At 43.8% G+C, this 12,722-nt stretch overlaps 1 protein-coding gene across 1 annotated transcript in view; it reads right to left on the bottom strand.

Moving 5' to 3' along the window:
- The window catches only part of LOC111953737 (neuralized-like protein 4), a 36,213-nt gene extending 25,888 nt beyond the window's left edge, over positions 1-10,325 (bottom strand). The window contains 10 exon segments of the mRNA XM_070435706.1: positions 142-323; positions 790-1,063; positions 1,445-1,517; positions 1,595-1,683; positions 1,817-1,928; positions 2,473-2,903; positions 3,050-3,115; positions 3,264-3,549; positions 3,792-3,995; positions 10,142-10,325. Coding sequence (XP_070291807.1) covers positions 142-323; positions 790-1,063; positions 1,445-1,517; positions 1,595-1,683; positions 1,817-1,928; positions 2,473-2,903; positions 3,050-3,115; positions 3,264-3,549; positions 3,792-3,995; positions 10,142-10,306 — 1,882 coding nt within the window. The 5' untranslated portion in view covers positions 10,307-10,325.
- Between the last annotated feature and the right edge of the window lie 2,397 nt (positions 10,326-12,722).

Below are 12,722 nucleotides of genomic sequence, written 5' to 3'. Positions count from 1 at the left end.
GGGGTAAGAGGCTGGTATTATCTGGGGTAAGAGGCTGGTATTATCTGGGGTAAGAGGATGGTATTATCTGGGGTAAGAGGATGGTATTATCTGGGGTGTCTAGGGGTAAGAGGATGGTATTACCTGATTGGTTGGTATTACCTGAGCGCAGGTTGGTCATGGTGGAGGGCAGCTGCAGGTAGGCGGGGTTGTGCGTGGTCACGCCAATCTCAATGGAGCCCGCCCACTTGTCCACCATCTTGTCGATGCGCACCTGGAACACCTCGTTGGAGCGCAGCGGGCGGCCACTCAGGACCACGCCGTGGTTGAAGTCGTCCGTCGCACTGCCCGAGGAAAAATTCACACAATCAAATCAATTTATACATTTATCTATTTAGCAATATATTGTATAAGGCATGTCACATACATACATGTCATTATTTATAAAGGCCCTTTAACATCAGCAAGAGTCAAAAAGACCCCAAAGAGCAAGCGCAATGTCGTCATTGAGTTGGTAATGGACTGTAACGATGTTGCCACGCCTAGGAGGCAGGGTCAGAAATCATCACATAAGAGTAGCTCCTATTTTTGACCTGTGAGAGTGTAATAGGAGTGCACCATCATCAATAATTATTTCTAGAGAAACCAAATATCTGTATTTCTGATGTTGAAAATGATATCCTTATCCTCAACTGTCTACGGAGTCGACTGGTCCTTTTCTACAAATACAAAAAGGMCCGTAAACTGACCATTTGAATCTTACAGACAGTTGGTAATAATATTGTTTGGATCAAAGCCATGGTTACGTACTGAGGGCGAAGAGCAGTCCTGCCTTCACTGATGATGGCCGCCTTTTGCCCACAGTTGGTGTGGAAGAGGAGGCGGTCGGTGGCGTCAGGGTCCGAGGTGAGGGAGAGGGCGGGCCGGGGGCGGCCCACGTCGGGGGACAGCGCCCGCATTATGGCGTTGTTGCGACGCAGCCGGTCGCTGTGGTTGTGATTGTGGACGATGGTCACCTTGACCGCCATGCCGTAGAGGTCAACCACGCCGTAGACCATGGGAGGTGTCTGGGCCGCCGCCACGCCTAGGGGGCAGGGTCAGAGGTCAAATTGAGGTCATGGAAGAATTGGATGTTTGGATGAAATATGATAATGATTTGCAATTTTATGCATTTCTTGAAACGACCATAATTTTTACATTGTACGGGTCAAAAATCACCACTGCATGACAATTAAGCAATACATCAAATAACGAGTATGTAAAACATAACAACCATTTCAACAATGTGTATTTTTATGAAATAAAATATCATGCATTTTCACTTCATGGTTTGTCTGTCCTTAGGTCGCCGCAAGGTTACTACTATACCAATGGACGAGCTCTAAGTGACTATCCCTCCAACGCCACGCTACAGCCATTCAATCCCTCTTTACATTGACGGATGCTCCTGGCGTGTCACTCTCACCTTGGTCGATGCCATTGATGTAGAAGTGAAGAGCGCCGCTGGCCTTGTGCATCAGGCCTATGTGATCCCCTTCCTGGAAGACAGTGACACATATGGCATTAGGCTGTGTGTGTCTGTTAGGTTGTGTGTGTGTGTGTGTGTTGTACTGACCTGCAGTTCGTCTAGGCTGAATTCACAGTACTCCCGACGGGTTCCCTTGCCGTTAGTCAGGATCCCACAGCCACTCATCATGATTGTACCTGGGAAGGCAAGAAACACACACACACACYCACACACGTTGCATGAACTTAATACGTACTGTAACATGATCTATTCCACAAAAAACGGCACACAGAATAATGCATCTTGCCGTTCTGTGTGTTTGTTACATACCTGAGCGCAGATTTGTCATTGTGGCAGGGTAGTCCAGGTTGTTGGGGTTGTGTGTTGTCACGCCGATCTCAATCGACCCCGACCACTTGTCCACCAGCTTATCTATACGGATCTGTGGCAACAGAAACCAGGGGCGTATTCACTCAAAACGTTTTGCGACAACAGAAAACGTAAGTAAGCGTTTGTTATTGGACAAGTTCAGGCAGTCCCTCCCAGCTTCGGTCCTTTTGGTGTCTAGTGAATTCTCACCCTGTATCCTCCAGAATATAGAAACATTCACCAATTTTCCAATTTACAATATATTATTCATATCAAGCTGCAATCCAGCAGATTCAAATGAAAATGTACTTATCTATTCACAGCCTGTGGAGGTAGCATCATGAATATGAATTGGCTAATCTGAAGCCTCCAGCTTTATCATATGAAGAGGAGTAGCCTTAAATTGTGATGTAATAGCAAAATGGTGACACTTCACCCRGCCGTCCGAAACAGATGTCATAAACATGTCGTAAACAGTTATGACAGCGGGTGTCAGCTATACATCTGTTTCATCATTAATATGACAGCACATGTATTCTTTATTCTTCGCTCTAAACCCCGCCCTTGGTCATTCTAAGCATTCACATCTCAGTATTGGAGCCAGTCATTGGCCGCACCTCAAACATCTCGTTGTGTCGGAGCGGCCGGTTGGTCATGACCACGCCGTTGTTGAACTCGTCCAGCGGCCTCCGCCTCTCCGCCGTCTTGTTGTTGTTGCTCAGCTTGATCAGCGTACCGCACTTCTCATGGAACAGCAGCGCGTCATTGGTCATCATCCCGCTCGTCACCGCCCCAAGTCCCGCCCCTCCCGCGGGGCTGTTATTGGTGCTTCCGGTATTGCCGGTTCCGGCCCCGCTGTCACTGTTACTACTGTTACTGTTGACAGCTCCCCCTCCGCTGCTGCTCCCCCTGTCCCCTCTACCTCCTGTCCCAGAGTCTGTCCCCGTTCCTCCCCCCAGGTCTCGTCCTCCTCCGCCCTCGTCCTCTGAGCGGTAGAGGGACACGATGGCATTGTTGAACACGTCAAAGAGCTGGTGCTCCGTCAGAGCTACAGAGTTAGAGAAAGAAAGAAAAAGACAGGAAAGAGAGAAATGGAGAGAGAGAGAGACCGGAGAGAGACAGTCAATAATGTTGCATCATTGACCAAATGTAATAGATATTCAGGTAGAGCCTTGGGGAGTTTTATTTTCGTACCCGTTTCAGGCTCTATGTTGTTGGGGAACTTGTCAGGTCGGTTGTGAGTAGGAGAGAGCTCCGGCACTGAGATAAAGGAGGAAAGAGACGAAACAASAGTGAGAGAGACAGGAGTCCGTCTTTCCCTTATTTACACTTCTACAACCTTTCACACAATGACACAACGAACCCTATCTTTTAATACATAAACATTGCAAACAAAAACAACTCCTACCTTCCTCTGTCGTCCCGTTTGTCGCTGCTGCCAGATTCACCACTGACGTCAGATCCTCGGTGTCTCCCTCCCTGACCCCGCACACCACCACCTCCTCATGCCCCTCCGCCGTCTCCCTCTCCGTATCTCTCTCCATCGAGGAGGGCGGCTCGCAGCTCACCACCGTCACTTGCGTACACTTGCCGTAGAGGTCCACCACCGCCCAGAGGCGCGTCGGGAGACCGCTGGCAGCTGCACCACAGTCATGCCCGTTCACCCACAGGTGGAGCTCGCCGCGGGCGCTCCGCTGAATAGGAGAACAGAAATAAGAATAGCAATATTCAATTTTTAGAGAAAGACATCTCAACCTCCCCAAATACACACACAGAGTTGAGAGGCACAGGGTCAGCCATAGAGCAGCCCCCCTGGATGGAGAGCAATTGTAGAGATTGAGTGCCTTCCTCAAGGACACAACGGCAAGGCTCAGTGACCAGTACCCCTCCTGTTACCAATTCAGTGCCCGCCTCTCTTAACCACTAGCCTACTTACCTGTATGCCCACGCGGTCGCCCTCGGCCAGCTGGTCCAGGTCACGGCCGTACTCCTCGAGGACGGAGCGGCCGTCGCGTAGGACTGAGCAGCCAGAGACAATCCAGGAGCCTCCCTTCAGACCCGTAGCGCTGCTGGGGAAATCGAGACAAGCCGGGTCCAGAGCAGTCACCCCAATCTCTACGGAGCCGCTCCATGAGTTCACCTGCAGAAGAAAGTGACATTTATTTAGGCTTCTAGTTCATCTATTTATTTTATGTCCCTTTTTAGATCTAGTCAGTAATGTACAATACATTTTATAAACTGGYTGGTACAAGCCCTGAATGATGATTGGCTGACAGTCGTAGTAMATCAGACCGTATACCACGGGTATGACAAAAGTTATTTTTACTGCTCTAATAACGTTGGTAAACAGTTTATAATAGCAATAAGGCACCTCGGGGGTTTGTGATATGGCAAATATACCCCAGCTAAGGGCTGTTTCCAGGAACTCCGTGCTGTGTCGTGCTTAAGAACTGCCCTTAGCCGTGGTATATTAGCCATATACCACACCTCCTTGGGCCATATTGCTTAAGTATAGCCTTCTAATGTTATTCCAAATAAAATATTGCTATTCTTATTTCCTTATTCCTTTGTTGTTAGCATATATACAGTACCATACAAAAGTTTGGACACACCTAGTCATTCAAGGGGTTTCTCTTTATTTTGTATTATTGTCTACATTATAGAATAATAGTCAAGACATCAAAACTATGAAATAACACATATGGAATTATGTAGTGACCAAAGGTGTTTAACAAATCAAAATATATTTTATATTTGAGATTCTTCAAAGTAGCCACCCTTTGCCTTGATGACAGCTTTGCACACTCTTGGCATTCTCTCAACCAGCTTCATGAGGCAGTCACCTGGAACGCATTTCAATTAACAGGTGTGCCTTGTTCATTTGTAGAATTTCTTTCCTTCTTAATGCGTTTGAGCCAATCAGTTGTGTTGGCATACAGAAGATAGCCCTATTTGGTAAAAGACCAAGTCCATATTATGGCAAGAACAGCTCAAATAAGCAATGAGAAACGAGATCMCCGCATGTGTCGTTCCCATCGTGAAGCATGGAGGWGGTGGTGTAATGGTGCTTTGCTGGTYACACMGTCTGATTATTTAGAATTCAAGGCACACATAACCAGCACGGCTACCGCAGCATTCTGCAGCGATACGCCATCCCTTCTGTTTGCGCTTAGTGGGACTGTCATTTGTTTTTCKAACAGGACAATGACCCAAAACACCTCCAGGCTGTGTAAGGGCTAATTGACCAAGAAAGAGAGTGATGGTGCTGCATCAGAAGACCTGGCCTCCCCAATCACCCGACCTCAAGCCAATTGAGATGGTTTGGGGATGGGTTGCATAGCAAAGTGAAGGAAAAACAGCCAAGAAGTGCTCAGCATATGTGGGAACTTCTTCAAGAKTGTTGGAAAAGCATTCCAGGTGAAGTTGGTTGAGAGAATGCCACGAGTGAGCAAAGCTGTCAAGGTAAAGGGTGGCAACTTTGACAAATATAAAATATATTAATTTGTTTAACACTTTTTTGGGTTACTACATGATTCCATAGTTTTGATGTCTTCACTATTATTCTACAAAGTAGAAAACAGTAAAAATAAAGAAAAACCCTTGAATGAGTAGTTGTGTCCAAACTTTTGAAAGGTACTGTGTATGTATGTATGTATGTATGCATGCATGTACAGTTGAAGTCAGACGTTTACATACACCTTAGCTAAATACATTTAAACTCAGTATTTCACAATTCCTCACATTTAATCCTAGTAAAAATTCCCTGTCTTAGGTCGGTTAGGATCACCACTTCAATTTAAGAATGTGAAATGTCAGAATAATAGTAGAGAGAATGATTTATTTCAGCTTTTATTTCCTCCATCACATTCCCAGTGGGTCAGAAGTTTACATACACTCAATTAGTATTTGGAAGCATTGACTTTAAAATTGTTTAACTTGGGTCAAACGTTTTGGGTAGCCTTCCACAAGCTTCCCACAATAAGTTGGATGAATTTTGGCCCATTCCTCCTGACAGAGCTGGTGTAACTGAATCAGGTTTGTAGGCCTCCTTTCTCACACACGCTTTTTCAGTTCTGCCCACAAATTCTCTATAGGATTGAAGTCAGGGCTTTGTGATGGCCACTCCAATACCTTGACTTTGCTGTCCTTAAGCCATTTTTTCCACAACTTTGTAAGTATGCTTTGGGTGTCATTGTCCATTTGGAAGACCCATTTGCAACCAAGCTTTAACATGATGCTGCCACCCCTGTGCTTCACGGTTGGGATGGTGTTCTTCGGCTTGCAAGCCTCCCCCTTTTTCCTCCAAACATAACGATGGTCATTATGGCCAAACAGTTTTATTTTTGTTTCATCAGACCAGAAGGCATTTCTCCGAAAAAGTCCGATCTTTGTCCCCATGTGCAGTTGCAAACCGTAGTATGGTTTTTTATGGCGGTTTTGGAGCAATGGCTTCTTCCTTGCTGAGCGGCCTTTCAGGTTGTCGATATAGGACTCGTTTTACTGTGGATATATACTTTTGTACCGGTTTCCTCCAGCATCTTCACAAGGTCCTTTGCTGCTGTTCTGGGATTGATTTGCACTTTTCGCACCAAAGTACATTCATCTCTAGGAGACAGAGAGTCTCCCTCCTGAGCGGTATGATGGCTGCGTGGTCCCATGGTGTTTATACTTGCGTACTATTGTTTTTACAGATGAATGTGGTACCTTCAGGCGTTTGGAAATTGCGCCCAAGGATGAACCAGAGTTATGGAGGTCTACAATTTTTTGGCTGATTTCTTTTGATTTTCCCATGATGTCAAGCAAAGAGGCACTGAGTTTGAAGGTAGGCCTTGAAATACATCCACAGGTACACCTCCAATTGACTCAAATGATGTCAATTAGCCTATCAGAAGCTTCTAAAGCCATGACATCATTTTCTGGAATTATCCAAGCTGTTTAAAGGCACAGTCAACTTAGTGTATGTAAACTTCTGACTTACTGGAATTGGGATAGTGAATTATAACTGAAATAATCTGTCTGTAAATTACTTGTGTCATGCACAAAGTAGATGTCCTAACCGACTTGCCAAAACTATAGTTTGTTAACAAGAAATTTGTGGAGTGGTTGAAAAACGAGTTTTAATGACTCCAACCTAAGTGTATGTAAACTTCCGACTTCAACTGTATGTATGTATGTAATGCATGCATGTACAGTTGAAGTCGGAAGTTTACATACACTTAGGTTGGAGTCATTAAAACTTTCCAATAATTGTTTACAGATTATTTCACTGTATACAATTCCAGTGGGTCTGAAGTTGTTACATACACTAAGTTGGACTGTGCCTTTAAACAGCTTGGAAAATTCCAGAAAATTATGCACCAGCTCTGTCAGGAGGAATGGGCCAAAATTCACCCAACTTATTGTGGGAAGCTTGTGGAASGCTACCCYAAACATTTGACCCAAGTTAAACAATTTAAAGGCAATGCTACCAAATACTAATTGAGTGCACATTCTGTGAACAAAAAACTCACATTTGACTTGAAGACCAAAAAGCAGAGTAAAGTCCATCAAATGAAAACAAGTTAGTAAATGTATCACAGTAGGCCTACAGATAGCGAGGACAGGAGAAGGCAGGTCAGAGAGTACAAGAGGTTGAGCTGGGTTAAAGATGGACCAAGAGTAAATAATATACTGTAAATTGAGGCAGAGGAATTCAATTTAGAGCAGGGCTCTACAGTGCAAACATTGTACTTACATATGTGTCTAAATATTTTTGCTATGGGACCTGGAATCTTAATTTAGGCGCACCACTGCTCCTAAATGTATTTTTTTCAACTTAGGCGCACACGTCTCCTTGTAAAAAAGGCCAGCTGAATGCCGTAACGCCAGATGTTGTAATTTTCAGTGTCACAAAATGTGGTGACTTTGGCCTACACATTTGGTGATACTGAAAATCCCATCTGTTATTGCGGTATTCATCCTTGCAAGCCCATTCTAAATCTGATGTAGACCCTCTCTCACACACTAAAAAGCTGCATCCATCTCTCGCTCTCTCTCTCCCCAGCACACATACACACAAATCTGCAAACGAATGCATACACAAACACATCTGTGAATACAAGCTGCTGCAGCTCCTTATCTCTCTCTGACACACACACACTACAAAGACTAGCAGCCAGGGGGAGAGGCAGGCACATACTACACTAGTGCTTACCAAACGACCATCCCGCTTAATATGCTACTGTCACTATTACCAACAAACACCATCATATTCCACACCGAACAAGCTGTCGTATATCAATCTAGCAGCTTGGTTTTGGTGCATTTGCCTGTTGTCCGATTGCAGGACAAGACACAACCTATATCAATGTCTATAAATAGCCTTACTGTAGCAACAATGCCAAGTTTGTTGCACTGACTGTACAGCACAGATATTGATTTCTGTCATGCAATTACGGATAGTGGTCCATTATAGCTTTSATACATGAGATGATACTGGCCATGAAACTATCGCCAGTGAGAAAACATATTGGGTCACTCACTGCCGGGAGGGATATAGGCCTATCTGTTGTTAATGTTATCCATCTAGTTAGCTATGCTCTTCATGTGAAAGCTTGTTGTGTGAGTTTGTTATTCATGTGACAAGCTAGTGATTTCTAGAGTGGCATTACAAGTGGTTGCACAATACACCCTCTATACATGTTCACTGAGCTGTGTGCTACCCCAGTTGGGCTAAAATGGCATTGGAGGAGACAGTACTAGTGCCCTCTGCCAAAAACCCACAGGTGTGAGGGTCACCAACGGGCCGGCAGACCGATAATCATGGCTATCTGCGTTATAATTAGATAACAGGCAAACGAGGTGCTGCGGTCGGCATAGAGATAAGAAGTCTAAATGTTGCATAGGCAGGCAGACCTTTTAACAGAAACAGTAACTAACGGTTAGCCTAGGACTACATGCAGTTCAAAAGATAAATTAGGGTTCAAAACATTGGCCGCGTTGGAGAGCATCAAATCATTATACATTGTGGGTAAATGGTGACTGATTGATCTACAAATAATAATAAGTAGTTATTTATGATGCAAGGTGATTTGTAGATCAGTCAGTCAGTCAACTTTGAACAAGCCCAATGGCTATGTTTACACAGGCAGCACAATTGAGTTTTTGCCAAATTATTGGCAAAAGATCTAATCTGATTGGTCAAAACATAAATTTGAGAAAAAAGATCAGAATTAGGCTGCCTGTGTAAACACAGCCAATGTGTATCACAAAGAGGTCCAATAATCCAGATAAACTACAGCCTATTCAGAGTAGGGTGAGGTTTCCCCCTAACCACTGACACAGGGTCAACGTTGGTCTTGAGTTGACCATACACCAATTAGGACACAACTGATATCTGCTTTGCCTTTATTTTGCTTATCAAGACCAGYCCATATGGGGTTCTATATCTTTGGTCAAGACCACAGTATTGACATATGGCCTACCTGACAGACAGGTTAACTTGACTCAACCAGTTGGCTTCTGTCGTCTAGCTGTAGGTCGACCTCTGTGACTAGCTAGACGTCAACAACTGAAAAATGCTGCTGCCTGTGTGCGGTCTACCAAGTGACTGTTGCTAGTTAACTAACTTAGAGATATAGCTAACGTTACCTAGCTACAGTAGCTCGCTACCTTACATTTCAAACAAGCAAACCCATGGCTAACTAAACGAGCTAACGTTGCTATACAGTAGTGAATCTATCAAGCTAAATGTTGGTCGTGGTAATAATAGGTCATTCATTTGGCTAGCAATAGCTAGTTAGTTAGCCGTTGAAAGCTAACGTTACCGTGTTTTGACAGAGCGAGGCACTTACTGGTTCGATCCACACACSAAAAGCTCGCTAGTATGGTTAACATTAGCTATAGCTTAGCTAACGTTACTGTAAAGTTAGCCTTGTAATTGGTAGCGAGGAGGTCGCTAGTTGACTTTGCCTTCGTAAAAAAAAAAGTATACATTGTATATGGACTGGACCACACAGAGCTAGCTGSGCTGGCTAGCTAATTGTGTTGAACAATTGTTGTTGTCAATGTGCCAATGCAAATGTGTTGCAGTACATTTTGGACAGGATATGGCTAAAACGATCGCTAGTAAACCTATCAACACTGTACTGCTTGATTGTCAAACTGCGCACGCCCAAAGAGGACTGAATAAAGCACGAGCACCACTGCGGACAACAGAGAGACTCCGTCCCACTGGCACGGGATGCACTCTCTCCTCYCATTCCCATCTCTCTCCCCCACCGAGCTGAAAGTGACAGCTCTGTTTACCTTCTTGTCAATACGGACGGTGAATACATCCCGGTCCCTCAGTGGCTCTCTGCTTAGAACCAACCCGTGGTTAAATTCTTGGACTGGTTGGTTCCGCTGAGCGGTTCTGTTCGAATTCGACAGTCCGATCAGTTTTCCGCTACGCGGGTGCAGCTCAGCCGCCATCTTCACTGGGGCGGCGTGCTTCGCGACACATGGGTTTGCGACAATATGAAAGCTCTGGCTTTAAATCCAAATCGAAATACGCGCCCACATTTTTTAAGATTAACGGCAGAAGGTCAAGTAAGCAAAATTGCTTTATGGCAGTGTGGTCCGCTTTCTGTCCAAGCAGAATCAATCAATAGAACATTTATCACAGATTTACAAGAATGAGCAGTGTTTTATATGCATACATCTGCCATATTCCTCAACTCTTTGAAACCAAGCATTAAAAGCTCATATAACTACATGGTTCATTTAGCAGCACACTATATAAAGCATGCATTATGCTTCAATTATACTWTTCACTAATAATACATAGACATTAAAATATAGATAAATACATTTTTGCAGAGCGCGAGTCAGCTGGATATTGCAAATCCAAGTTGTTATGAGGAGTAGATGCCTTGCTCACRGAATGGGACCTTATTAATTGCTGTGCATTAAGATATTAAATTATGTTATGGCAATAATTGCACCAAAATTSTGCTATGAAGAAAACATTTTTACACCGAAAAACTATTTCCTTCGCTATTTCGATGGCATTTTCAGAGATCATGCACACTACAAGACGGAACACTAGAGGGCGCATGAGGCTAATGGAGGGACGGAGTTTTGACATCCAATACAGCAGGTAGCAGTAATGCGCCTTTCTATATAATGCACAGCAATAGAGCTCGCCAGCTTGTAGTTCCTTACTATATGTCAATATTGTAGTCCTTAAAACCCGGAAATTAGTTACCTCAGGTCCGTTCAGTGATCACTATGGGGGGAAAAAAATGCTAATTAATTACTTAAAAATCATACAATGTGATTTTCTGGATTTTTGTTTTAGATTCCGTCTCTCACAGTTGAAGTGTACCTATGATAAAAAAATTACAGACCTCTACATGCTTTGTAAGTAGGAAAACCTGCAAAATCGGCAGTGTATCAAATACTTGTTCTCCCCACTGTATATGATCATGTAAAACACTATACAAACACACATGTGGATAATGCATTTAAAATCATCGAGAATGACACCATTGTGGTCCTCTTAATAAATAAATGGCTCAAAAGATGAACAAACATAACATAGTATGCCTGGCCTAAACAGTAGACCTAGCGTACTAGGCATACTTGGATTTACAGATCTAATAATAATGAATACATTTTTTTTTACCTGTCTCAAAGTGCATAAAAAGTAAAACAACAAACCCAAAATGTAAATGATGAAGATTGAAAGTCTCAGTCGGCTTGGGATGAAGTTGAGGACAATTTGGGTTGGAAAGGCAGTGTAGGTTCAGTGGGAGAGGTCATCGATGAGACAGACAAGGAGAAACAAAGACAGTATAAAAAACAGGCCCGGAGCTCTTCAACAGCCCACCACACATGCTTCCCTGAATGGTCAGTCACTCCATTGGAGTGTTCCCTGAACAGTCCTTGTACTTCCTCTGCTACACAGCGTGCAGTCCTTGGTGTAATACTAACAAACAGATGAAACAGAAAGCCACATTATTAGACTCCAAACATCCTAGCTATCAAGCCAAAATATAGACTTTTCATCATGATCCTGCAACTGAGTCCACAGGATATAGTGATCAAACCCTAGAGCAACCAACCCCCCCGCCCCAAAATACCTTAAACAAAAGCTACAAAAAAAACACTTAAAAATTATGGAAAAAATAGGTCGAATAGTTATAGAGCTCTCTGCCTAGGCTACCGTACGGCGCCATGACAACCACTATCTTGTTGCTGAGGATCAGAAGTGTCTGGTGCGAGAGAGGCAGGTTGAGGTTGCTAGGGTCAGAGTTGTACAGAAGGTGTTCTATGCTGAGCCAGTGAAGAAAGTAGATGAAGATGGTTCAAGGGTGAGGGACCCTAACAGGCTCACAGTGAGTAGTATACTTTTTCCAGTACAGAGTGATAGGCCTACAAATTAAATGTGCTTCAGTAAGGTTAGATTTTTAGTGTTCATTGCCATGGTTATCACCTGTACCACCGGAATGGAATGTAAGTCACAGAAAATAGGTGTTGTGGTGGCAGCTGCAGAGAAGTACTTAGTAATATGAGAATTTACTGCAGAAGAGTTACAGGGTGTGTTGAATGGTAGTTTCCCGTCCTGCCAGGCCGTTGTCCTGGTGTAGGATAAGATGGGGTCAAAATAGTGGAATGGGGTGGTGGGTTTTTAAAGAGTGTGGGGTAGGTTGTGTTCCCACTAGTTACCAGAGCCACAGTCAAAATTGGCTATATCGTAAAAATGTATAAAGAAACATTAGCCTTTTGGTCTTAATAATGTTAGCAGTGCGATTAAGGTTAGGTTTCAAATCACATTTTAAGAAGATAATTGTAGAAATAGGCAGGGTTTATGACTTTGTGGCTGTGGTAACTAGTGACTACCGGT

This window comes from Salvelinus sp. IW2-2015, linkage group LG3, assembly GCF_002910315.2.
Source record: "Salvelinus sp. IW2-2015 linkage group LG3, ASM291031v2, whole genome shotgun sequence".
In the NCBI taxonomy this organism is placed as follows: domain Eukaryota; kingdom Metazoa; phylum Chordata; class Actinopteri; order Salmoniformes; family Salmonidae; genus Salvelinus; species Salvelinus sp. IW2-2015.
This window is presented reverse-complemented; position numbering and strand designations above follow the sequence as displayed.